This window comes from Eriocheir sinensis, chromosome 2 (assembly GCF_024679095.1).
Source record: "Eriocheir sinensis breed Jianghai 21 chromosome 2, ASM2467909v1, whole genome shotgun sequence".
NCBI classification, from domain to species: Eukaryota; Metazoa; Arthropoda; class Malacostraca; order Decapoda; family Varunidae; genus Eriocheir; species Eriocheir sinensis.
In genome coordinates, this window is record NC_066510.1 from 26,516,026 (window position 1) to 26,543,206 (window position 27,181).

A 27,181-nucleotide genomic window follows, 5' to 3' on the forward strand; every position below is an offset into this window, starting at 1 on the left:
GACATTAGTTTCCCCCACAGCTTAGGTCATCAGTAGCGTAAGTCAAGGGTAGTAATTTCCTCTTATTTCTCTCTTTACTGTATAATTTCCATGTCCCTTTCTTCCTTAAAGGCACATGGTGTTCTCTGTTCTAACTATTTCCTGCCGGCACGTTGCCGGAGGGAGAGGTGGGTGGGGAGGAGCCTTCATCTATTCTATCCTGTCCTACCACACGTAGTTTACTAGTAGTAGCGGTAGTAAACAGACACCCTCGCCATAGACCGACAGGTCTTCTGGTGTCTGTTCTTCCTATGTATTCCTATGTATTCAGGTTAAAAACACGGTTTCTTTCTGTAATTAGCACAGATTTTTATTAACAACAGAATTAAGTGTGAGGGGGGAAGGGAAGGCGTAAGGGAAGGGTCCAGTGGGGGAAGGGGAGAGAGGTGCACGGAGAGGGTGGGAGGAAGTACTGATTCACCTCATGTTGGGTTTCATTCAGAGTAAAAAGACGGTGCTTCTTTCTGTAATTAGCGCACATTTTTGTTACCAAATGAACATAATCTGTCCGTTTTTCTGTGCTTGCCGGCTCAAGAACGCACGAGGAACATAAATGCACACGTTTCTTTGTCTTTGCACTGAGCGAAATTTTGTCTGTCCAGGAAGAGGCGCCTGCAAAAGAGTCGAAATTTCCGTGCCCCAGTTCGCGAGATTCAATTTAATGCTTGTTAGGCTGAAGCCGTACATAGTGATGCCGTCATTTTCCTTGACTGGCCTCACGAAACCTTAATGACTGAATGATGTAATGAAAAAAGTAATCATTAGAGCCCATAGAATTCATAATCTTCTTACTGGGTGGGATTGTTATTGAAGTTATCATTATCATTATCATTATTATTATTGTTATTATTATTATTATTATTATTATTATTATTATTATTATTATTATTATTATTATTATTATTATTATTATTATTATTATTATTATTATTATTATTATCATTATTATTATCATTATTATTATTATTATTATTATTATTATTATTATTATTATTATTATTATTATTATTATTATTATTATTATTATTATTATTATTATTATTATCATTATTATTATTGTTATCATCATCATCATTACATCTTTTATTATCATTTGTTGTTGTTGCTGTTATTATCGTGAAATCTATCATTCTTACTATAACAAAAATCATAATCCCGAGCACTGAAAACAAAGCCATCAAAGACTCCCAAATGGACATAACAATACAATTAATTCACTAACGGAGAAGGGCCAAGCAGCGAATGTGGGCGTTTGAAATATCATTTATTTATATATTTACTATTTTATCACAGAAATGGTCCACTTATGTGTTTTGGAGCTGTGCCAAACGTAGATCATCTTCGGTTAAGAGGTGACCTTGCTGGCAGATGTGATGATGATAGCGGTGGTGGTGACGAAGATGGTGAGGTGGTGGTGGTGGTGAAGATGGTGGTGGTGATAACCCCATTGATTCACTTTATGTTACTATGATTAATGATGAAAATAATAATAATAATAATAATAATAATAATAATAATAATAATAATAATAATAATAATAATAATAATAATAATAATAATAATAATAATAATAATAATAATAATAATAATAATAATAATAGTAATAATAATAATAATGTAAAATTGATAATAAAAGCATCAGTTAAAATCATACAAATAGTTGTTACTATATTAAAAAGAGACCACCAACAAAATTAAACATTCACGCAAGAAGACAAGAACAACATGAATATAATGATGAAATACCAACAAACCACGCCCACTGATCAAAGCGAGGCGACAGACAGACAATAAACAGCAATCAGGCGCGCCTCCCCGCCCCCCTTACTTAACTGGGACAAAAAAAAGCCTCACGACTCTCAAGGAAAAAAAAAAACATGAAAAATTACTCGAACTTGCCAAAGCCCTGTCACAGCCAAGACTTATTACTGACTTATCATTATAACGACAAATGTTGAGCACCAGCAAAGATGATGATAACAATATTGGTTTTGTCAAGAATAACAACAATAGGCTAATGATAATACTGATAATAATAATAATAATAATAATAATAATAATAATAATAATAATAATAATAATAATAATAATAATAAGAAGAAGAAGAAGAAGAAGAAGAAGAAGAAGAAGAAGAAGAAGAAGAAAGAAGAAGAAACAACAGCAACATCGACAACAACAACAACAAAAACGATAATAACATTAGTAGTAGTAGTAGTAAAAATATCAGTAGAATTAAAACAAGAAGAATAACATGAGTGCTACTACTTCTACTACTACTACTACTACTACCACTGCCACTACTACTATTACTACTACTACTACTACTACTACTACTACTACTACTACTACTAGCATCCAATAATAATTATCGTGTATGCCTCTGACCCTTCAAGCTGCTTCACCGTTTGACGCGTATAAGTTTGTGTGAAAGAGAATACTAATAACAACAAGGCAAAACAATAAAAATAAAATAAAAATGAACATCTACCAACCACACCAACAACAGCACGAAGACCCTCATCTCACCTTTTTCTCCCTCTCCTCTACTTCTCTCTTCGGGCAGGTAGAATATCCGTCAGAATCCGAGAAAAACACCGAGTCTCAATTCACTCACTCCACCGCCACCACTGACGTCACCCCGCCCCTCCTTCCCGTCACACTCACTCACCTTACATCAGAATGACCGACAGCGAGGGAGTTGAGAAAGAAAAAAAAAGTCTTCCAGCCGAGGGACGATTCGCGCCTCTCTTCTGTTTCCTTTTTTCACTCAAACTCACAAATCACACAATATGGACACCGTTAACTTTCGGGTCTAACAGTTAAATAATTATCACGTTTTTCTTCAGGTTTATTTCTCTAATCGATGGGAAAATCACTTCCTTCCAATTGTTCTTTCTTTTCCCTCCTTTTCCAAACTTCAATTCAAGGACAGGAACTATTTATCAGATCACAAATACCACACTTATCACCCGTACGACAACCACAGCGATCACTACTTCTACCACGAGCACCACCGCCCAAGCCCACCACCACAAGCACCAGTGAGCTGCGTATCCTATGGCAGGGCGGGAAGGAGCGTATGGAGAAGGCGTGCGAGCGATGCGTGGGGCGGTCCGGGAGTGTGTGCGTGTGTGTTGGTGGAGGGCGAGACGTGAGGCAGGATTGGTGAGGATGGACGGCGCGTGCGAGAACCGGCCTGGTGTTGGTTGTCTGGGTTAGTGGTGGTGGTTGTAATGGGTGTTTTTTTGGGTGATGGAGGTGATTGCTGTGGTGGTAGTGAATGTGGTGGTGGTTATGGTGGGTATAGTATGCAGCGAGAGGTGTTTCTGGTGATGGAGGTGACTGCTGTGGAGGTGGTGGTGATGATGGTGGTAGTTGTGGTGGAGGAGCTTGTGATTTGTGTTATTGGTCCTTTTCTTTGGTGGCTGATTTGAGTGGTTGGGTGATGAGTGTTATGTTATGGGTGCACCGAGGGGTGTTTTTGGTTATGGAGGTGCGTGCTGTGGAGGTGATGGTGATGATTATGGTGGTAGTTGTGGTGAAGGAGATTGTGATTTGTGTTATTGGTCCTTTGGTGGTTGATTTGAGTGGTTGGGTGATGAGTGTTACTGGTAGTCAACGTTGCCAGATTGTCGTACTCTGCCGATTATATTTCCCGACTTCTTACCCCTAAACCGTCTTCTGGGCTCCAATACCGAAACTCATTTATAGTTATCGTTAAAAGAGTTAGATCCTGATGTTTCTTGGCAATAGTTAGGCGTCAGAAACCGGTAAATACTATGCTCTGAGTACGATAACCTGGCAACAGTGCTGGTAGTGGCTATAGTTGTGGTTTTAGTGACGAAAGACTGATGCTTAGAACGGTATCTGGGCTGATGGATGAGGTTTCTGGCAGGAGGAGGGAGGTGAGTTAGTTTCAAGAGCCAGAACTAAATATCAAAGGAAAGGCCTGAAGAAAACACACCAAAAGTTTTATATTACCACCACCACCACCACCACCTTACCCCTCCACCTCGACCACCACCACCACCTTACCCCTCCACCTCGACCACCACCACCACCTTACCCCTCCACCTCGACCACCACCACCACCTTACCCCTCCACCTCGACCACCACCACCACCTCGACCACCACCACCACCTTACCCCTCCACCTCGACCACCACCACCACCTTACCCCTCCACCTCGACCACCGTCACCACCTGTCACTCGCACCGCCGTCATTAATAAAACAATAATAAACTTCTTGCACGGCGCATTTTCTCTAAGACTTTATGCTTTCACTTCCTCGTCTGCTCCTCAAGGCAAACTTTTTCTCTAGCATAACATTTTTCTTTCAGTATCATCATCTTGGCCTGTTGAAACTCGAGCGCTGTTAAACATGGTAAATCAATTTGAGCGGTCAAGATGAAGAGGAGCGCGGGGAGGGGAGAAAGGAAGGCGGGGGGGGGGGGGGGGGGGTCCACGGGATTTAATACAGAAGAGGGGAAAGAAAAAAATGTTCGATGTGGAATCTTGCCAGGAAATGTTAATAGTACCTTCCCTACCCTCCTCCTTCCTAACCTTTACCTGTTCATGTTTCTCTCCCATTATCTCCTCCCCCTTAGCTCTATTACGCCTCCAGTACACCTGTTTCCTCCCCTTCTCCCTTTCTTCTCCATGTGACCTTCTCTCCCACGTTTCTCACCCCCTCCCCCTCCCCTTTCCCTTTCACCCCTAACGTAATGTATATTGCTAACTTCCAGCATCTCTTTTTGTTCTCGAGTCTTATTGGTATTGGTATCTTATTTTTCTACCTCAAGTTCTTGCCCTCGGCGGCAATATATAGGAAACGTACTGAAGGTTATGAGTATTTACTGAAAAATAATCCCACGTGTTGTGATTTTCCTTCTCATTCGTTTCCTTGTTTGTCATTCTATTAGTCTCTCTCTCTCTCTCTCTCTCTCTCTCTCTCTCTCTCTCTCTCTCTCTCTCTCTCTCTCTCTCTCTCTCTCTCTCTCTCTCTCTCTCTCTCTCTCTCTCTCTCTACATAACACATCATATATTGATAGTATTTTCCCCTTAGCTCCCTCAAACCCCTGTTGTTCGTTGCAGAGGGCAAACACTTCGCCCTTCAGGCCAGCGGCTTCAAACGAAATATTTACGGGTACTAACGTGAGGCCTCGTTTGGGGAAGAATGAGGAGCGGGAATAGAACACACACACACACACACACACACATCAAAAGAGAAGCATACGAAACAAGGAAACTTTACCGGGCCAGCCAGATCTTTATTGCGTTTCTCTTTTGTCACGTTTAAAGAAGGGGAGTTACAATGTGCATCTTTCCCTCGTGCAGTGCAGAGTAAATTGTCCTCGAGTCCTATCCATCCTGCTTTCCGCTCTGTCGTGTATCCGTAAAAGTTGGTCAAGTGCTTACGGCATTGAAAGACAGACGGACAGACAAACAGAAACAATAAAACGAACATCAGAGGCAGGTAAAGAGTGGGAGAGGTAAAATCCAACAAAGCCAAGCGGAAAGCAAAAACGAGGAAAACACAAGGATCAAGAGGATCTAAGAAACGGAAAGCAAAGGGACGAAAAAGAGTTAGAAGGAAAAACAATAGCGTGGGCGTTGAAGGCGAAGGAGGAAGAAGAGGAGGAAGAAGAAAATAGATGAAGAGAGAAAACAGAAGTAGAAGGTGATGATGAAGGGTTCTGATAGTTTGAAGGAGACGAAACGGAAAAGGATGAAAAAGGAATACATGACACCAGGGACGAGGATAAGGAGTAGAAGGATTAGGATTAAGAGGAGGAGGAAAGGGAGAAGGAAAAGGAGAACGAGAAAAAGTAGAACCAGCAGGGCGAAGGGGGGTAGGAGGAGGATAAATGCCAGGTGGGTGGGAAGGTAAGAAGCAGATGGGCCAACATGGTGAGAGGCGCTGGAGGTGAGTTGGATAAGATGGTGTGTTGCGTTGGACAAACAAACAACATCTGCGGTAACTGTTCACAAGACTGCAACCTTTTTCCAGGGCGGCGAGAAGAGAGTTTCTAGCGAGGGAAAATGAAATTGCGTGCTTGCTACGTGTGTGTGAGTGTGCGAGAGAGAGAGAGAGAGAGAGAGAGAGAGAGAGAGAGAGAGAGAGAGAGAGATTCCACTTCGCCTTCTCCCTTTCACCACTACCGTTTTATTCTCTCTCTCTCTCTCTCTCTCTCTCTCTCTCTCTCTCTCTCTCTCTCAAATCCTGACCCTATTTCCACAAACCCGCTAAAAGCCACTCCATTCAATTTACTTCTCAAACGCCACACTGCCTCTTTGCTGCTAACCCTCGTCTTGTCTGGCCTCTTACCGCCTGCTTCTTTTCATTAGGGTTAGAAAATGTGCCCCCCTCCCACCCCACCGCCCCACACGAAGCCTCAGCAGTCAACACAATATTTCACATCCTTGAGCGGAGCAACTTTTCTGGATTTTGTCTTATATCTTCCGGTGGTATTAATAATCAGCAATCGTGTCGTAGTTAAAAGGATTTGGATGCTTGAGCGCTGTACTTACGTCGTGCCGTCAGAGAAGAGTTGTAGATCACATGACAAACGCTTTGATGCTGGAAATGCAGGTTTGCGGTAAAATAGAGCACTCGGTTGCGTTTAATTAATCCCTCGCGTGATACCACATTAAGCACGCCACTGTTCTTCATTACCGTGCCGGACAATGAATAAATAATGCCCTTGCGTTTTTTGTTGTTTTTTTACAGCAGAGGAGACAGTGCAAGGGCGTAAAAAAAAGGAAAACCATATGAAAAAAGAAAGCCCGCTACTTACTGCTCCTAAATAGAGAAGAGTGACCAAAAAAGAGAAATTACGGAATCAAAGCACGCATCAGTACCGTAATTAATTAGACAGTGTAATGAACCGAGTTATGCGAAGAGACGGAACGGTGCATTAATGTTAGTGATATTAAAGGGACATCGGAGGGAGTGAGGCAAAGGAGTACATGTTAGTGATATTAAAGGGACATCGGAGGGAGTGAGGCAAGGGAGCAAATGTTAGTGATATTAAAGGGACATCGAAGGGAGTGAGGCAAGGGAGTACATGTTAGTGATGTTAAAGGGACATCGAAGGGAGTGAGGCAAGGGAGCAAATGTTAGTGATGTTAAAGGGACATCGAAGGGAGTGAGGCAAGGGAGCAAATGTTAGTGATGTTAAAGGGACATCGGAGGGAGTGAGGCAAGGGAGCAAATGTTAGTGATATTAAAGGGACATCGGAGGGAGTGAGGCAAAGGAGTACATGTTAGTGATGTTAAAGGGACATCGGAGGGAGTGAGGCAAAGGAAGTACATGTTAGTGATGTTAAAGGGACATCGGAGGGAGTGAGGCAAGGGAGCAAATGTTAGTGATGTTAAAGGGACATCGGAGGGAGTGAGGCAAGGGAGCAAATGTTAGTGATGTTAAATGGACATCGGAGGGAGTGAGGCAAGGGAGTACATGTTAGTGATGTTAAAGGGACATCGGAGGGAGTGAGGCAAGGGAGCAAATGTTAGTGATGTTAAAGGGACATCGGAGGGAGTGAGGCAAAGGAAGTACATGGTAGTGATGTTAAATGGACATCGGAGGGAGTGAGGCAAGGAAATACATGTTATTGGACCACAGTGTTGCCAAATTTCCTTACTTAAAACATCGGATTTACCGGTTATCAACGCTTAACTTTCTTTTCTTTTCTTTTTTTACATCAGAGGACACGGCTCATGGGCAACAAAAAGAGTTTCAAAAAAAGCCCGCTACTCGCTGCTCCTATAAAAGTAAAGAGTAGCCAAAAGAGAGGTCAATTTCGGGTAGAGAGGTGTCTTGATATCCACCAAAAACATCACTATTTAACCATCTCAACACAAGCTATAAATAAATCTAGTTATCGGAGCCGAGTAGGTAGTTTTGGGGTCGTAAGTCAGTATATAAAAGTGTCTGAGAAGGGCAACCATGCACCGCTGTTGGACCATGCAAAATTAGATTACCTAGAGGCTGGGGCTGAGGGCAAGGGGGTGAGGCTACCAGGCTCCTAAAGGGCTCTTGTACCCACTTCTGAAGGCAGCAACGAGAATGGTATTAGAGGATAAGACACTGAGAGGATAAGCGGTGACGGTCATGCGCACGGGAATCGATCCCTTGCACTTTTATTCTCGAATGGTGATGAGTAACAAAGGAAGGCAGACCATCAGCCACCTCACTCTTGTCCATTACTTGTGGGGCGGCTGCAGCGTGGTACAACAAAAATTAACAAAGCAGACAGTAAATAAACCTCTCCATTGCACACCCAGCCAAATACCTACCCGTCCACCCACCCCCACAGAGTTAAATGCCAACGGAATAGAATGGTTTTGCTGTTGGTATTTCATTACATATCCCCCAAACTAATTATTCTCTCTAGAGCAGTAGTGAGCATCGCAAACATTACTCTTTTCCACTAGACGAAAATTTCACTGAATAACAGCATTAGGGAGATCGTGAGCAGCGGTAAATTATATAAAAAACAAAGCGTTGAATTTGTAGCGGGGAATTATAAACATGCTTCTTGCAAACAATAATGAAAATAAAATTAAATTAAAACTATTAGTAATGTCCACCTGAGGCTCGACAAGAGAGTTCAAAACAGGTATGAAAAAACTTCCACTCCGAGACTGATGAAAATGGGGGTTGCTTTTGTTGCAGGCATGAGAGGAAAAATAAACGACTCGAAAAAAAGTTATTGCTTGAACGTCACGAACAAACAAACAACTCGTGGGAAACAAGGACGTTTTATTCTGATAACGTAACGCAAAACAGGAGAACAGATGCTATTTATATATCCATTTATCTGCTGAATACTATACCGGACACATTTTCATTTTGGTATAATGTATAACTATGAAAACAAAATGTCGTTTCGTGAGTATCGTATTTCTTTATTCCATGTACACCAGGAGGCAAATTATCGTACGTCACCACCATCACGAACAGCAAAAAGGCGGACTGTCTCACCACCTCCCTCATATCCTTGTTCACTGTTCTTGTTTCTGCTCCAATGTTCCCGTCTTTTCCTTTTCCAATACCTTCTCCATTCTCTTTCCTTTTTCACTCAATTACACACAGCTCAGTCCTGTCTTTAGTCTTTTGTTTCCCTCCCCGCTACGTTCCTGCTCCTGCTCCTTTCTCTTAACACAGCTCTCCACATACACCCCTCAGTAGCCCTTTGTTCACCCTCCTCACGTTCCTATTTTTTTTCTTGTTCCACCTCCCCAGCCCGCCCTTTCCACACTCCTCTTCCTCGTTCTCAGCCCATTACTGCTCCACTGTAGTCTCCGTATCTATTCCTGTCCCTTTCCTTTCCCACATTTCTCTTCCTCCTAATCGGTAGTGCCTGTTCTTTTGGAATCTCCTCCAACGCCCGCACCATTTCCCTTCCCTTCCCTTTTCCTCTGTTCCTCTTGCTATCTGTCCGTATTCCTAACTCACCAATCCAGCATATGTCCCTTTGAAATGCCCACCACTTATTATTTACTTTATTTCCATTCCCTCCCCACCCTCTCTACCTTTTCCATTTCCCTCATCGTCACTGACCACATTCACTTACCCACCATGCCTACCAGTAACAGTTCAGTCCATTCCTCATCCCTTTTTGTTCCATCACCCTTGCCGCGTTCCCCTTCGTCTTACTGTTTTTGTTCCACACTCACCAAATCTGCACCTCCTGTGATATCACCTCCACTCATTCTCCTTTTCATAACCCCAGAAGGTTGATGCTGCACTCTGTAATGAAAGGTGAACCCGCAAGACAATACTCGGTCCACATAACAGTCGTACCGAGCCACCCATTTCTCTAACACGTTACGACACGTGTTTACCCCAAGCAGACTTATGGCTTATACTCTTTTTAGCCATTCCAACCGTTGTTCTTGTGTGTTCGAAACCACGCAAATGTATTCTCTCGCCTCGCACGGATCAGTTAGTTTTTCATGATTCAAATAATGTTCGGTCCTCTTTTTTTTTGTTGTTATCATTTCCATGCACTTTTTCTTTTGTTTATGAAAGCACATTAATGATTTTTTCTTCTTTTCAGACTCCACAGTACTTTTCCGCATCATTCGAAGTGAGAGCTTGTTGCAACATTCACATTAACCGAAAGACCACACGTACAGTTTTCCATACCTTGACCATGCGTATTCTTAAGTGGTATTACTTTATTTGTCCTTACTGATCAATCGAAGGACTTACCGTAATGAAAATGAAGATAGAAACACACACACACACACACACACACACACACACACACACACACACACACACACACACACGATATCTTTCCGGTTCTCAACAAAATTAATGAAGCAGAAAAACGATACCGAATGGCCTAGAGTGTAAGGACGAAAAACAATAAGAATAAATAAAAGCCTTACACGCTGTCAATGCACGAGCGAGTAGGAAATAAAATACGGAACGAAAAATAATCACAATACAAATTACAAAATAAAATGCAAAACCTAACTATCATAACCCAATTTCTATAGCAAACACATAACTCGTGACCAAAAAAATGGAATAAATAAATGGACCGAAGAAATAAATTAAAATATTCACTACATTTCCATCTGACTGGCTGAGAAAAGCTTTCTGTTTATTAAGCTCACTGGCGCGGCGTGGCTCAAAGTGGGTCAAGGGAGCGGCTTCATAACCCGTGGCGCGCGTGGCATCGGATCAGGGCGACGCTAACACCCACTAATTGGATACTCTGAAGGCGGCGGAGCAAGGTGGACAGTGAATGGTCTCGACAAATACAAACAGGAAGAGGCAGAGACCCAATATCCTGTTGAGCTGCGGCAAGAAGCTGATCTGTACTTTATATTGACTGCTGATATACAGAAGGGAAGGGAGAGGAGGAGGAGGTATATATTTTTACCAGCATTCTTACGTCCGCTTTTTGACAGGTGGTTTTCGAATTCCTTACACATTTCAATCAGTTCGGTATATAATCCATTTTTCTATCACTTTCTTCATATCTAACATTTTCATTTTCTTTTGTGTTGAATATTTTAATCCAGCAATGTATTACTTTTCATCCTGCAATGGTGTGTCCATATATATCTTTCTTTTATGTGATTTAGTGTTCATTACCGACTACCTGCAATTCATAATTTTCAATCAACATACTTGTATACCTTCAAAACATTTTTTTTTAAATAATATATAAATTGATTTATAGATATGCTTCTCACTTCATATGTTAGTCACTCTTCCTGGAAATTTATTCACTGTTTCGATGCCGTGAATATTTGAGAATGAACTGCATCACCTGGGGGACAAAAGGCGTGAGGAGAGGCTGTAAAAGGTGAGGAGGTCGACAACATGTTATATTTACGAGGGCGAGTATTGGTCGCCTCCGCCTTGCCACACCATTCTTAATAAAATTGGTAGTACAGTATAAAGACTTTTTGCATTTTCTAAAAACTCTGAAACTTAAATGAATGCTAAAATTACTCGCGTCAAGTGTGTTCCAGATTTTTTTTTTTTTTGTATGAAATGCAAGACTGGAATTTTTTCCTTCCCCTTTCAATAAAAAATGACATATATAAATAATTTCCTTTTAAGGAGATAATACAATTAGTGACACAAACAAAAACTCTCCACTAAATTATTTGATTTTGTTGGTGAAAAAATCACAATTATAACACAAAACATTTAATCTTGGACAACAATGACAATAAATAAATACTCTCTCTCTCTCTCTCTCTCTCTCTCTCTCTCTCTCTCTCTCTCTCTCTCTCTCTCTCTCTCTCTCTCTCTCTCTCTCTCTCTCTCTCTCTCTCTCTCTCTCTCTCTCAGTTTAAATAAAAAAAAAGAGAGAGAGAGAGAGAGAGAGAGAGAGACGGAAAACTTTCCTAGTTCCAGCCCACTAATTAGGGAAGCGAGGAGGAGGAGGAGGAGGAGGAAGAATAAGAAGAAGAAGAAGAAGAAGAAGAAGAAGAAGAAGAAGAAGAAGAAGAAGAAGAAGAAGAAAACGAAGAAGAAGAAGAGGAGAAAGAGGATAGGGAATAAGAGAGAGAAATCATGAAGGTAATGATATTGATAGTGATGCCGTTCTACTACTTCTTCTAAAAATAATAATATTAATAATAATAATAATAATAATAATAATAATAATAATAATAATAATAATAATAATAATAATAATAATAATAATAATAATAATAATAATAATAATAATAATAATAATAACAATAATGATAACAATGATAATAATAATTATAATAAAACGAAGAAGAAGAAGTCTTCCCTCCTTCACTCCAATTCTCCTTTCCCTTTAATCCTCTCTCTCTCTCTCTCTCTCTCTCTCTCTCTCTCTCTCTCTCTCTCTCTCTCTCTCTCTCTCTCTCTCTCTCTCTCTCTCTCTCTCTCTCTCTCCCTCTTACACACACACACACACACACCTGGACTCGCCTGACAGTTCCCGTCCCCAGGGATATAAGGAGGGACAGGGGGACAGAGGGGGAGGAAAAGCGACCTTGCCAAATTTCGTCTCCGGCGATTTTGAGTGTCTTGAGGAGCAATGCTTACGATAGTACCTGCTACTCTCCCTATCTCCGCCCCACTCACCCATCACCACCCCTATACTCTGAGGAAGGCCAGGTCGTAGTGGAGGCTCACTTGTCGCCCCTGAAGTAGCGGTTCTTGGTAGCTCCAGCCGCGTCTCTGCGTCGCGCGGGACGAGAAGAGCTGAAACCCGAGGCTCTCCAGGTCCTCAAGAGTCTCCAGGAAGAGTGTGTACAGCTTTGGATCCTTCAGCGCGTCCTCAAGGTGAACCTCGACCCCGAGTTGTCTGAGGTTGGTGAGTGTGTGGCGATTGTTTTTCGCAGTTTCCTTTAGCACCTGATGGAAGAAAAAAAAAAAAAAAAAAAAAATATAAATATATATATATATATATATATATATATATATATATATATATATATATATATATATATATAATTCACTTAATGAATCATTAAGATACATAGTCAGTTCATAAGTTAACCATTCAACTTAGTCGATCAACAAATCTTATACGTACATGCAAGTACTAATTAGAAAATAAACAAATGAATATACGTGGACCCTTTACATTCGTGGTCTGTTCCTGAGTGGTGGAGTCAGGGCTTGGAGGTTCGCGGCTGTATATATACACGCGCGGCGCGAAACTAGACACTAAACTGACCCAGCAATCACTTTGTCCCCACACTTCAGCGCCATTCCACTTCTCTCCCACTCTGTCGCCAGACACTTAGAAAATTCCGTGGATGATCCCACGCGTTCCACCAATACCGAATGATTTGTCACATAACTGGAATCTCAGCGGGGGATGAGGGTACACAACTGACGCACCATGATAAAATGGCGGCCCACTGCAGCATCTTCTAAGCAGACCTGCGGCTCATCCTAGCAAAAGATCTTGTAGGAGACCCTTTACTAGAAGCAGCCGCAAACATAGCAGAACGGGACGTTCGTACGAGACAGGAAGCGGATACACAAGAGGACAGACGAGGTTCCCATGCCTGCCACGTTTCTTAATTTACAAACACGTGCCTTGGAGCGCGGAGCACACACCACCTCCCGGGATGGTATCCTAATGGCGCCATTTTTCTGGTCCCTGAGGTGCGTGGTGCGCGTGTTACCCGCTTACCGAACGTGCCCATGGCCTTGGTCGTTTCGCCTCCACACAAATCGATGTTGCGCCACATATTCATGGCCTCAAATGCAACAAATATTACTACTGCAGTACTGAGCCAACAGGTGGCTAAATTAAGTGTATTTTGCGGCCACTGATATACTAAGGGGTACATTTTTATTTTTTACTTTTATTTTGTGGGGGTCTCTGTCCCCTAACACCCGCGAATGCCAAGGAGAGAGAGAGAGAGAGAGAGAGAGAGAGAGAGAGAGAGAGAGAGAGAGAGAGAGAGAGAGACCTGCGTAATGACGGCTAATGGGGCAGACAGACACGGCCGACTGACCCTCTTCTTGTCGCACGACCAGGCGGAACTCGGGAATCAAATCTACTTGTCTATGCCACACACGCCAGATTATACGTTTTATGTCCATCCAAGCCAAATACTACACGCAAATTCTTTATCCGAACAAGACTCATTATCACCAACCAATTAAACGATCAAGAAGCTTCGTAACTATGTGGCTGCTGCTGCTCGCTGAATCCTCATCAATGAAATCTGACCTTTGATTAATGGCACGGCACACGGAGGAAGGAGTCATGAGCAAGTAGGGGAGGAGGAGTAAGAAGAAGAAGAAGAAGAGGAGGACGATGAGAAGGAAAAATGGAGGAGGAGGAGTTGGAGGAGGAGGACGCCGTGAAGGAAGCATAGAGGAGGAAGAAGAGGAGGGGGCAGAGAAGGAAACATAGAAGAGGAAGAGGTGGAGGAGGCAGAGAAGGAAGCATAGAGGAGGTAGAGGAGGAAAACACAGTAAAGGAAGCATAGAGGATTAAGAAGAGGAGGACGCAGGAAAACAAACACTGAGGAAAGATAATAAAGAGTTCATATGTATTCTTATAATGAGATGCCCCCTGCTTTGATGGGGTAAAATATTCTGCAGAAAGTAATTACTACATAACATTAAATAAGCACAATTATCTACGTGAAGGAGTTGTGGCAGAGTTAATTTAGTATCTTCATATATATTGTATCACTGCACAATTTACTAAAGCGTGCAGAGAGGGCTTCTTGGTTCACACTTGGGCTTTAATGACCTGCAAATTAACGGACGAATAATTGTATGAAATGGTAGGAAAGACGGAAGGGGGGAAGGAAGATATGAGGGATGAAAGGAGGGAATTACGGAATCAAGAAAGGAAGGAAGGATCGAAGGAAGAAAAGGTGAAAATCAGAAATGAAGAAGGAAGAAAGGAAGGAGAAATAAGAAGGGAGGGAGGAAAAAATGATAAAAGAAGGAAGGAAGGAAGGAAGGAAGGAAGGAAGGAAGGAAGGAAGGAAGGAAGGAAGGAAGGAAGGAAGCAAGGAAGGAAGGAAGGGAGGAATGAATGAATGAAGGAAGGAAGGAAGGAAGGAAAGAAGGAAGGAAGGAAGGAAGGAAGCAAGGAAGGAAAGAAGGAAGGAAGAAAGGAAAGAAGGAAGGAAGGAAGGAAGGAAGGAAGGAAGGAAGGAAGGAAGGAAGGAAGGAAGGAAGGAGATATAAAAGGAGAGTGAGAAAGGAAGAATGATGAAAACAAAAACAAGGAAGGTAGGAAGGAGAGGCAGAAAAGTAATAACAGCAGACCCCTCTTTACCCTGCAGCCAAGCCAGTCTCAGTTGGCCAGAAGGAAGGACGAAAAGCAAAGGACAGAGAAAGGTTAGGGAAGCAGGAGCGGAAAAGAGGGAAGGGAAGAAATGCGAGGAATGATGAGTGTTTACCCTTTGTCAGCCTGAAGCAAAGGCAACCCCATTAGCTCGGGGGAAGCAAGGAGACAGACGGGAAAAGAAAGGAAAATTGAAAGAGAAAGGAGAATAAGGAGAACTGAGGGAGAAATGAAGGGAAAGGAAGAGAAAGGCAGAAAGGAAGAAAGAAAAGATGAATATATATAGAGAGAAAGGTTAGGTTAGGTTAGGTTAGGGAGAAACGAAGAAGAAAGAAAAAGACAGAAGGGAAGCAAGAAAAAAATGAATATAGAAAGAAAGGAAGGATGAAAAATATCAGAATCACATAATAAGAAGAAAAAAAAGGAAGTAAAGAAAGTACTAAGGGAATAAAGATAGAAAAAAAAGAGGGAATGAAGGAAGGACAGAAGAGGAGGAAAAGGGAATAAACTGGTTGGAGAAAAAGAAGAGCGGTTTACTCGTACCCTTTTATCCCTCCAAGACCAAAAACCGAACACCTGTCACCTCACTTACCTGCCACTCGTCCCCACCGATATCCAGCTTCAGGTAATCAATAGCGGTGGTGTTGTGGGCCAGCCTCGCCATCACCTCGGCCAGCGGGAACAAGCGCCACACCTGGAAGGAAAGGTAATGACAGCTGATAATTGGGGCAGCACGGAACAAATTGGAGTGAAAAATTTGGAGGTAAAGAGAAAGGATGAAGGGGATGAAAGGAAAAGAAGGGAAGGGATTGTAATGACAGGAGAGTTGGGGAAAGTAAAGTACGGGGAGGGGAAGGGAGAGGCGTGGGAGATTAGGGAATGGGAAAAGAAATGTAAAAGAGAAGTGACATGAAAAAGGAATGGTAAATGATGGGGCGAAGAGGAGGAAAGACAAGTGTAGGAATAGGGAGAAGGGAATGAAGGAGCGGGGAGAAAAGAGAATGGAAATGTAAAAGCAAGAAATGGAGGGGTGTGGGAGATTCATTCAAATATATTAACATGTAAAACTAAACTCATAGAATTTTAAAAATGTGGAAGGGGAAGGAAGGGATGAGGGGATGAAAATTAAAAAGAAAATAATGAAATACAAGGAAAGGTGATATTAACAGGAAAATAAATAAAAAAGTGGCTAAACGAATGTGCAAAAAAACATTAAGTATTTAACTAATAAATCAAAAAAAAATTTAAAGTAAAAGACGTGGAGATTAAAAACGGGAAAATATAGGTTGACCCAAAATCATAGCAATATAAAAAAAGTGTTATATATTTGCATTCATGTTAATCTGATTCGATAACAAAGTAGTTCTAAAAGTTCAGAGTTTTGTCACCACCTAAGTTATCCATATTTCCTCCCTCCCTTTATAACGTGTATCATATTTTCTCCCTCCCTTTATAACGTGTATCATATTTTCTCCCTCCCTTTATAACGTGTATCATATTTTCTCCCTCCCTTTATAACGTGTATCATATTTTCTCCCTCCCTTTATAACGTGTATCATATTTTCTCCCTCCCTTTATAACGTGTATCATCTATTCTCCCTCCCTTTATAACGTGTATCATCTATTCTCCCTCCCTTTATAACGTGTATCATCTATTCTCCCTCCCTTTATAACGTGTATCATCTATTCTCCCTCCCTTTATAACGTGTATCATCTATTCTCCCTCCCTTTATAACGTGTATCATATTTTCTCCCTCCCTTTATAACGTGTATCATCTATTCTCCCTCCCTTTATAACGTGTATCATATTTTCTCCCTCCCTTTATAACGTGTATCATCTATTCTCCCTCCCTTTATAACGTGTATCATCTATTCTCCCTCCCTTTATAACGTGTATCATCTATTCTCCCTCCCTTTATAACGTGTATCATCTATTCTCCCTCCCTTTATAACGTGTATCATCTATTCTCCCTCCCTTTATAGCGTGTATCATATTTTCTCCCTCCCTTTATAACATGTGTATCATTACTTTCCCCAACAACTCCGACTCTCCTCCACCGCGCCCTCCCTCACCATCACCTTACCTCCCTTCTGCTCCTCCTCACCTGTCCGTGCCTAGTGGTGACGGTGGCGGCGGAGGACGCGGTGAGGCCCAGGTTGTAGAAGTGGATGTTGCTGGAGTGGTTATGGTTCCCCGTGGTCATGCTGGGGTCGAATGCAAACACCTGTGTGGGAGTGGAAATAAATACAAGTATCAAACATGTGACTCCTGAAACAAGTAACTGAAATAAATACTTGGTGTGAGCATGGAGAGCATGTTATATGTGTTGCTTAAACATCCTTAAACATTGCCGCAAATAGCTAATGATCCTTTAAAGCAGTATACGTCGCCACCACCACCACCTCAACCTCCACGGCCAACACCACCAGAGTCACCACCACTAGGAGCAGAGGCCCTTTCCTCCTCCCCCAGTAGTATTCAGTTTTCTTGCAACATTATTCTCACAACCTATTTCCAAGCCCTTGAATGAACTTAAAACTGTGTGCTTCGCGCCATCTCATAATCAGTTATCTATTTGAGTAGTCAATGGCCCAATGTATCATACAAGTACTACTAGTTTGTGATTTATATTTCCATAAAATACATGTTCTAGTTAAATATACAAATAAGAGTGATATGACTAGTACGTTTTGCATAAATACTTTGGTTGTGCTCGTTCCTAAAGCTCAGGTCTACTCACCTCACAGCCCATGTCCTCCATGTCCTCCTCGAAGCCCCATTTGTCTCTCACGCCGAAGGAATACACTACACAGTCCTTACTCCGCGGGGCCACGTCAGGGTCCATGCACACGTCCCTTGCATCAGCCAACACGCCCTGTGGAGGGAGGAAAAAGGGGAATATTGCGTGAGGAGCGGGAAGAACATGTGATGACGAGGAAAAACACAAGGCATCTACTTGGGAAGGAAGAGAGGAATGAAGAAAGACATGAAGGAAGGAAGGAAGGAAGGAAGGAAGGAAGTAGGAAAGGAGAAAATATAGAAGGAAGCTTGGGGTGTGTGGACACAAGCTGAGTGCCCAAGCCTGTCAAACAGAATAAGGCCACACACACACACACACACACACACACACTCTCTCTCTCTCTCTCTCTCTCTCTCTCTCTCTCTCTCTCTCTCTCTCTCTCTCTCTCTATCGCGCACGCGTGGGCGCGCTGTATCAATGTGCACTCATGTTAGTGTGTGTGTGTGTGTGTGTGTGTGTGCGCGGACTACCCACCCGCATCCATTCCACCCGCGGGAATCGAGCCCGGAACCTCTCGGTTGAGATGAGCGTGCTAACCACTGCACTACGAAGCTCTGTAGTGTGTGTGTGTGTGTGTGTGTGTGTGTGTGTGTGTGTGTGTATGTGGGGGGGGAAGGGGGATGTAAGACTGCACAGATTTGTATAAACCAATACGTATAAATCCTCCTAACAATAATTACACTCGCTGCAGAATCACCTTGTTAAAAACAACAATTGAATAAGCAGAGGGAAAACTACTGACGTGATCTCCCAAAATATACTACATTTCTAGGACATTCCTCCGTCCACACCAATCGCCGCTTATTCGATTTCTTCTGGTTTCCAATCAGCCACGTCGCCTGAGGCAGCTTTACTTCAGTACCTCTAAATCAGCCTTCCCCGAAATCCACAGGCCGCGCGGCTTAGGGCTCGGATCTCACCGTCTTCCAGCTGAACAGTCCCCCGACGGACAGGACGTTGTGGCAGAGCGGTTGAAGAACCTCCAGGCGTTTGTACACCTTGGTGATGGTGGCGGCGTGGGTCGCACGCTGCTGGTCGTGGGCTGTGAGGGCTGCGGTGATCCAGGCCGGTGTGGTGGTGTCCTCACTGTCTGATGCCGCCTTGCCCCCGCCGTACTCCCTCAGCCACCGCCAGAACCGACTACTTAAAGAAAAGTTGTGTTGTCACTCATGACTGTCCATTAGTTATATGAATTACACACACACACACACACACACACACACACACACACACACACACACTTGCACCTTGTTCTGTTATGGTCGTCGCGAGGGTTCCCAAAGCCCAGGTTGATGGCCATATCCCAAATGCCTCGAACTGAGTTGGTCTCGGGTAGCGACAGCTCCTCCGGTAGTAGTGAGGACAACGCCCCCTGCAGCACTAGCCTCGCTGCAGCGCCCCCCACGCCCAGCCTTGTGCCTAAAAGCTACAAGGTGTGTGTCTTAATACAAAAAAGTGGTACCAGTGTTCATTTAGTTTTACGTAGTTTTTTATATATACTAAATACTGATAATTTTTCTGTTAACATATGCTGTCCTGTTTAGTCTAAATGAAGTAGAAATGGAAGATGATAAACGAAAGGTATTGAATACAATTGTAGCCCTTAACATTGGCAATAATCTTTTTTAATTCATTATCAAAACATTGAACAAGTACTTCCCCCTTCACAACTTTATTCCTCAACACCAGGGAAAGACTGAAAGGCAGTGGTTGCTTTACTTACCTTATGATCGGCAGGGGAGTCAATCACGTTGTTGTCCTGACTTGCTTCGGTCTCTCCCTTCGTTCCCTGCAGTGACCTTGACCCTCGATGCGCTGCTCCTGCCATCAAAGCGGGCGCCACCTCGGCCAGAAGGCCACCCAGCCCAGCCTGCTTGACTCCAAGGAGGCTCTGGCTCACTCCACTCACGATGGCTTGAAGGGGGCTTTGAGGTGGCCGCTCCTTGTCATCTCCACTGTTATTACTGAGTCCTTTCTGAAGGGCGCCCATAGCCATTAGGGCTGGCCCCAGTCCTCCTAAAATAGACTGCATGGGGTTGGAGTTGGATGGGCTTGTTCTATCTGAACCTTGTTTGTTCCCCTGACTAAAGCCAGCCAAAAGAACAGGTCCAAGGTTGCTTAGGAGAGACTGAAAAGTATTGGCAGAGTTTGGGTGGAGCGCCTGTTCGGCCATGATGGACGACCCAACTTGGCTGATTATGGAATGTACAGAACCCATCCCTTGTGGGCCAGATGCTGAGTCAGGATCACCACCTCCAAGAGCTCCCATCCCTGCCAAGAGGACAGGCCCCAACCCCCCAACAAGCGCCCCAAGGGGACTGGGCTCCGACGCACCGCCACCACCTTCCATCTGTCTATCATTCTTGCTACGCGCACTGGACAAAAGTAACGGGGCAAGGTTGTTGACGAAGGACCCCAAAACACTCCCTCCAGGCCTTCTGTCATGACCTAAAAGTGACGACATGACTCCTACTACCCCCTTCATCCTGTGCGTGTTTGGTCTCTGACCACCTTTCATCTGCCCTGGAGACAAGGGTTCTTTTTCTCCAACCCCGCCTTCACTCCTAGAATTTTCTTTCTGACTTTGAAGAGACTCTTTTTCAACCATTTTCTTTATTGACCCTGTGTCAGGCCCTTGTCCTCTTCTACCATCAGTATTATTATTTGTTTTTGGAAAACTTGTTGCACTTCCGGGCGGTTCCTTTGCTTCGTGTTTTGACTCTTGTTCTGTGTGTGATGGTCGGAAGGTTTCGAGTTGCTTCACCGCGGCCAAGGCTCCTAAGAGACTCCCTGGATTAATAACAGTCTGGCCCTGCATGATCCCTTGCAAGAGGTCTCCAAAGACGCTTCTTTGTCTCTGACGCGGTGGTGGAGGCTCAAAATTCTTGTTTACGAAACCAAAAGAAGCACCTTCATTTGCATTTTTACTGGTCTCAGTGAAATGCTTTGGTTCCTCCTTATTTTCTTTGAGTTTCTCAATATCTTTGCTCAAAACAAAAGCAGGAAGTCTCTCATTAGAGGGCGTCTCTTTAGGTAGTTTGGTATTCATTCCTTTGCCTTCGAACTCACCATCAGAGTCCTCACTATTACTCAGCAGCATTGTATCTTTTCCGGCAGCAGAAATACTACTCCTCTGTCTTGGCTCCGTTTTGGGGGGAGCTACGTACTGAGCCTCAACGAGCGGCGAGGAGCGTGTCAGGGTGGCGGAAGAGGCACCTTTTTCCTGCTCAGTAAACGAGGGGTATCCTTGGTCGGTCCTTATTGCCACGAGGCTGAAAATAATGCCAAGAATGAAAAACAAAGACAAAATAAACATGAAAAGTATAAGTCATGTGGACACTAATATTAATCTGAAACAATACAAGTGGGAACAAAAACACATCATTTTATATATCTTTACAGCAATATGGAGGCAAGTAGTAATAAGGGAGAGGACATTTGGCTAAAAAAAATCCCTTATCCCTTTCCCGCCTTCTCGATCAACACCATCCCTGCTCCCCCTCACCCCCTTCAGAGTGTCTGTGTGTGTGTGTGTGTGTGTGTGTGTGTGTGTGTGTGTGTGTGTGTGTGTGTGTGTGTGTGTGTGTCAAAGCTCCTCTCAAGATGCACTCAGGTAAGGCCAAGATGAAAGCAGTGAGGTCTGGCACAGGCTGCTTTACCTTCGTTTCCGTCGAAGAGGAAAGTCTGCCATGCGCCTTCTGTCCCTTCCTTCGCTTCACTTCCTGCTTCTACTTTTTTTTTTACAGCAAAGGAGACAGCACAAGGGCACAAAAAAAGGAAACAATAATAAAAAAGCCCACTACTCGCTGCTCCTGTAAAGAATCCGAAGAGGTGGCCGAAAGGGGGGTCAATTACGTCAATCCGTCATTTTATTAACCCTTTTCTGGTCAGCTTTCACTCTTCCCTCTGATTATTCATACACTTTCCATCTTCCCCGTCCTGTTTCCTGTTACTCTTAACCCCCTCTTTGTTCTCTTATTATAGCATATTCTTCTTTTCTCTCTTGCCCACCTACTGCTCATCCTCACGCCAGCTGCCATCACCTCATCCTTTAGATCCTCTGGTTTCCTTTATACCTTCAGCTCTCCCCCTCCCCTCCTGCCATGTTGACCTCGGCCATACTGATACAGGCAGGTTCAATGTCGTGGAGATGCTAATTATCATAAAAGTGCTCCTGATGATAATGAGGATGATTATGTGATGCTTATGTTCATCATATGAAGTTTATGAATAATCAGAGGGAAGATGTGAAAACTGACCAGATAAGGGTTAATAAAATGACGGATGTGGAATAAGGTCATTTTAGGAGCAGTAAGTAGCGGGCTTTTTTTTCATTATTGTTTTCTTTTTTTTTACGCCCTTGCACTGTCTCCTCTGCTGAAAAAAAAAAAAGGTACAGTCAGCAAGGGAAGAGCGAGGAAGGGACAGGAGGAGCAATGACAGACTTTCCTCTTCGACGGAAACGAAGGTAAAGCAGGCTTTGCCAGACCTCACTGCTTTCATCTTAAGGTTCCCCTGAGAGCATCTTGAGAGGAGCTTTAAGACACACACACACACACACACACTCTGAAGGGGTGGGGGTTGGGTGGGGGTGGGGGTGGGGGAGCAGAGGTGGTGTTGATAGGGAAGGCGAGAAAGGGATAGGGGATTTTTTAGCCAACTGTCCTCTCCCTTATTACTCCTTGCCTCCATATTGCTGCAAAGATATATAAAAAGCTGTGTTATTATTCCCACCGTATTATTTTAGATTAATATTAGTGTCCACATGACTTATATTTTCATGTTTATTTTGTCATATGATAATGAGGATCATTACGTGATGCTTATGTTCATCATATGAGAGTGATGAGGATGGAGGAGTGGACATACAGGACGCTAGGAGTGACACCGCTAGTCTACCAATCCATCTTAATTGTCTATAAACATATCTACATCCATCTACCTGCTTACTTCATTCTCTCTGTCCATTTCTATCATGGAAAGCTACCTGCCTCTATACTATAATTCTATTTTAATGAAAAATGACATCAAATCACCAGCCTATGCTTATCATTCTTAAAAATAATGGGATGAACAATGAGATGAAACTACCTGCCCCTACTAATAATAGGAGAGAATTCCCTTAAAAATGAATATTAATAATTCACAAAAGGTCCAGCTGTCGCTTCCTACCCAGCGGCAGCAGCCAATACTTTCAAGGCTGTCTGGTGCTTCACATGAGCTTCGAGGGCGTGACGCAAAAGGAAACGCATGTTAGTGAGGAATGTTCCTTTGCTTTGCTCTTTCCTCTAACTCAGAATATCCAAAACATGTAAGGAAATGGAAATCCAGGAAAAGGAAGCAAAAGAATATAATCAGAAATAGACAAAAGAAGAAAATATTCCTCGTATATCGAGAAATGAATAGAAGAAAACAAAACCTTAGGCAATGAGCTAAAACAAACATAGAAGGGAAGACGTAAACGTCGAGACAAAGTGGACCCCACAAAACATTTTTCTTTACATTAATGGGAACAGCAAGAAAACACGCGGAAAAAGAAGCCCTCTGAGTGTTGATTCAGTATAGGAGTCAAGAATGAGATACCAGAAGAGAATGTTGAATTATCTGATTAGCCTACAATGACCAGAGAAAGGTTAATAAAATGACGGATGTGGAATAAGGTATACTCAACAAGGGAAGAGCGAAGGAAGGAACAGGAGGCGCATGGCAGGCCTTCCTAACATAATAATGACCCTCCAACTCTCATCGTCCCTCCTCGCCACCTGCACTCACCTATCGAGAACGAGGACCGAAGCAGCGAGACACACGACCAACAGTACGGCGTGCTTCATCTGCCCGCGAGACCGAACCCGCCATAACCACGACCTGGGAGGAAAGAAAACGGAGGATGGGAGACTTAATACTTACTCTCCCCATCACCACCACTGTTACCAAACCCAGGATAAAAAAGAAAGGGAGAATAAGCGAAATGCAAATACTCCTCCCAACACTACCACTGCTATACCGATGGATGAAAAGAAAACGGAGGATGAAAAAGAGGGAGGATAAGCGAATTAACACTGCAAATACTCCTCCCAACACTACCACTGCTACACCAATGGATGAAAAGAAAACGGAGGATGGGAGACTTAACACTTAATCTTCCCATCACCACCACTGTTACCAAACCCTGGATGAAAAAGAAAGGGAGGATAAGCGAATTAACACTGCAAATACTCCTCCCAATACTACCACTGCCATACCAGTGGATGAAAAGAAAACGGAGGATGGGTGACTTAACACTACTTTTCCCACTACCGTGACTTTCATAACCACCATTTCCATCACCACCATCACAGCCAACCCAACCTGGGGGAAAATGAAAAAGGGAGGACCGACATTCTAGCTATACCAACACCATTTACACCACCGGCCCCACCTCGGCCCCTCCACCATCACTATCCCACTTCGCCATCTCTCCTACCGTAGTGCATTCTTAAGTAACTTCTGATGGACTTCATATTTGAAGGATAAAGAAGTCTAGGATGGGAGAGCAGGAGTCCCAGCTAATGCATATCTCAGGTGTGTGTCACGATGAATATTTACACCGAGTTTCATGGACTTTTTTTTACATATTAATTTGGAGATTCGTAGAAGGGAGGCAGGTTATGAGAGAGAGAGAGAGAGAGAGAGAGAGAGAGAGAGAGAGAGAGAGAGAGAGAGAGAGAGAGAGAGAGAGAGAGAGAGAGAGAGAGAGAGAGAGAGAGAGAGAGAGAGAGAGAGAGAGAGAGATTAAGTTACCTGACTAAATTACATTAACTCTACCACAGATTAATAAAAAAAAATATATATATATATAACAGGTGCCCTAGATCATCGCAGCACACACACACACACACACACACACACACACACACACACACACACACTATTGCATCAGATCCCCTTTAATTAGAGCCACTCCCCTTTCCCCTTGACCTCGGTTCAGGAGCTTTAAAATACTGCTAAGGCAACAGGATCACCCAACGCTAAAGACATTGAATTACCGACGCTCTTAACACTTCGTAATCATTTCCACTAACGCCAACAATTCATTAGCAATTCATTAGTACTTATTATGCACATTTCCAGCGCTTTGATCTTACTTCTCTTAACGTATCCAATTATATTAATGCTGAAAATCTGTAATAATCATGTTTGTTTGTTACTATAAAAAATATAAGTATGTATGACTCTCTCTCTCTCTCTCTCTCTCTCTCTCTCTCTCTCTCTCTCTCTCTCTCTCTCTCTCTCTCTCTCTCTCTCTCTCATACGTCTTTATCCCTATACTCAGTCCTACACAAAACCTTATGTTCTTTCACAGCTTAGAAGCCTTTGATCATCTCCTCTCTGCCTCTGGTTTTGGAGACATGAAGGATTCTGTGAGAAAACTGAGTGCGTGTGCGTGAGTTAGTGAGCGAGTGAATGTATGAGCGAGTGAGTGAGAGTGAAAGGATAAATGAGACAATGGGTATGTTTGAATTAAGAAGTGAGTGAGGGAGGGAGTGTGCGAGTGAGTGGGAGTGAAGGGATAAATGAGACAATGGGTATGTTTGACTGAAGAAGTGAGTGAGGGAAGGAGTGTGCGAGTGAGTGGGTAAATGAGTGAGTTAGTTGTTGGCATAAACCCGATAAATCCTTTGAGAGTGAAGGCAATTACTCAGAAGCTGCACGCCGGGTTGCTTCAAAGGGAGAAGTGAGTATTTGGCTTTACCAGTATCAATATTCCCACAACAAACGTCTTGACTGTGAGAATAACTGTGGTGAGGCGGCGGCAGCATGCACGCCTGTATCATATTGGCGGTGTGATAACAATGTGTGCACAGGATGATCGCCTCTCCTCGTCAGGGGCTTCGCAGTTCAGTTATTCCATACAATACACGCAAAGGCATACAATGAAAAGGAGAGATAGACGGAAACGGATGGAACAATTAGTAACTGAGTGATAGAAGAGCGTATGAGTGAGTGAGTGAGAAAATGAGTGAGTGGATATGTGAGTGACTGAATAAGTGAATCAGCAAAAAAAGAAGAAAATAATAATACAACACGATAAATAATAGGAACACAGGAGTTATGTGTTAGAAGCGGGCATTGTATAGTTTACCGTTTATGTGGTTTCTTATGTAACTGTAGTAAGGGTGATTTAAGTTACAAGGAGCATCAGTCAATACCAGTGATATGTATAGCGAGGGGAATCAATCCAGAAGCAATACTTACCTTTTGGAGAACATTCTCGTGTATGGTAATATCCACATACGCGTGCAGGGGTGGGGCCAGGCAGGAGGAGGCGGCAAGACGTGTAGTCCCCGCGGGCGGTGTTCTGTCTCCGTCGCTGGCGGTGGGCGGCGTCGGTGCTTGGCGCGGCGAGCCCACCGACACCATCACCTGCTGCTGTGGCCGCTTCTGGTGTTACCTGGCGGCGGGTTGGCTTTACACTCTACTGCTGCTCTTTCTACCGCCCCTCCCTCCTCCTTGCCTTGTTTTTTCGTATATTTCCACAATGGGATTTGAGAATCCTACTCACAAAACCTGTAAGAAAATGGGATATACATCTGTCATAAGTAAGCTGACGACCACATATAAAGAAAAAAACATCAGATAATATATATGTATCTGTACGAAAATAATGTGAATAAGAATAAATATAAACGATTACAATTTAATCCCTCCCACGTGTCGCGGAGAGGAATAAAAACCAACGTCTCTGAAAGAAATGCTTCCCTTTCCTCCACTCACGGAAGCCACACGGTACGCCCACACGCTGCTTTCCCTACGCACCTCCCGACTAATTATTGAAGGATGTGATGGGGTACGGGAGGGGATTGTGGTTAATTACTATACGTGATGAGAAAAAGAAAAATGACATCTGCTTCACTTTTAAAGGAGAAAGTATGAAGGGAGTGGTGGTGTTTTTGCCGTGTCCAGGTGCAGAAAAATAAGTGCAAATTCCCTTCAGGCAAAATAAAAATGGCACCTGAAGGGACTCAGGCGAAGATGAAACTGGAAATGTGTCGCCTCTGATGCTCTTAAGGGGACGGAG

At 43.3% G+C, this 27,181-nt stretch overlaps 1 protein-coding gene across 4 annotated transcripts in view; it reads right to left on the bottom strand.

Moving 5' to 3' along the window:
- Window positions 1-12,456: 12,456 nt before the first annotated feature.
- The window catches only part of LOC127001882 (uncharacterized), a 102,880-nt gene continuing 88,155 nt past the window's right edge, over window positions 12,457-27,181 (bottom strand). For 3 of the 4 annotated variants that reach the window (XM_050867099.1, XM_050867110.1, XM_050867087.1), the window contains exons 2-10: window positions 26,359-26,670; window positions 23,896-23,988; window positions 19,847-21,395; window positions 19,371-19,549; window positions 19,044-19,263; window positions 18,064-18,198; window positions 17,407-17,547; window positions 15,915-16,016; window positions 12,457-12,909 (exon numbers count right to left, since the gene is read on the bottom strand). In XM_050867099.1, the coding sequence (XP_050723056.1) occupies window positions 12,649-12,909; window positions 15,915-16,016; window positions 17,407-17,547; window positions 18,064-18,198; window positions 19,044-19,263; window positions 19,371-19,549; window positions 19,847-21,395; window positions 23,896-23,988; window positions 26,359-26,396 (2,718 nt within the window). In that variant the 5' untranslated portion in view covers window positions 26,397-26,670 and the 3' untranslated portion in view covers window positions 12,457-12,648. The remainder of the gene's footprint in view (window positions 12,910-15,914; window positions 16,017-17,406; window positions 17,548-18,063; window positions 18,199-19,043; window positions 19,264-19,370; window positions 19,550-19,846; window positions 21,396-23,895; window positions 23,989-26,358; window positions 26,671-27,181) is intronic. The other variant, XM_050867120.1, reaches the window with a different exon arrangement.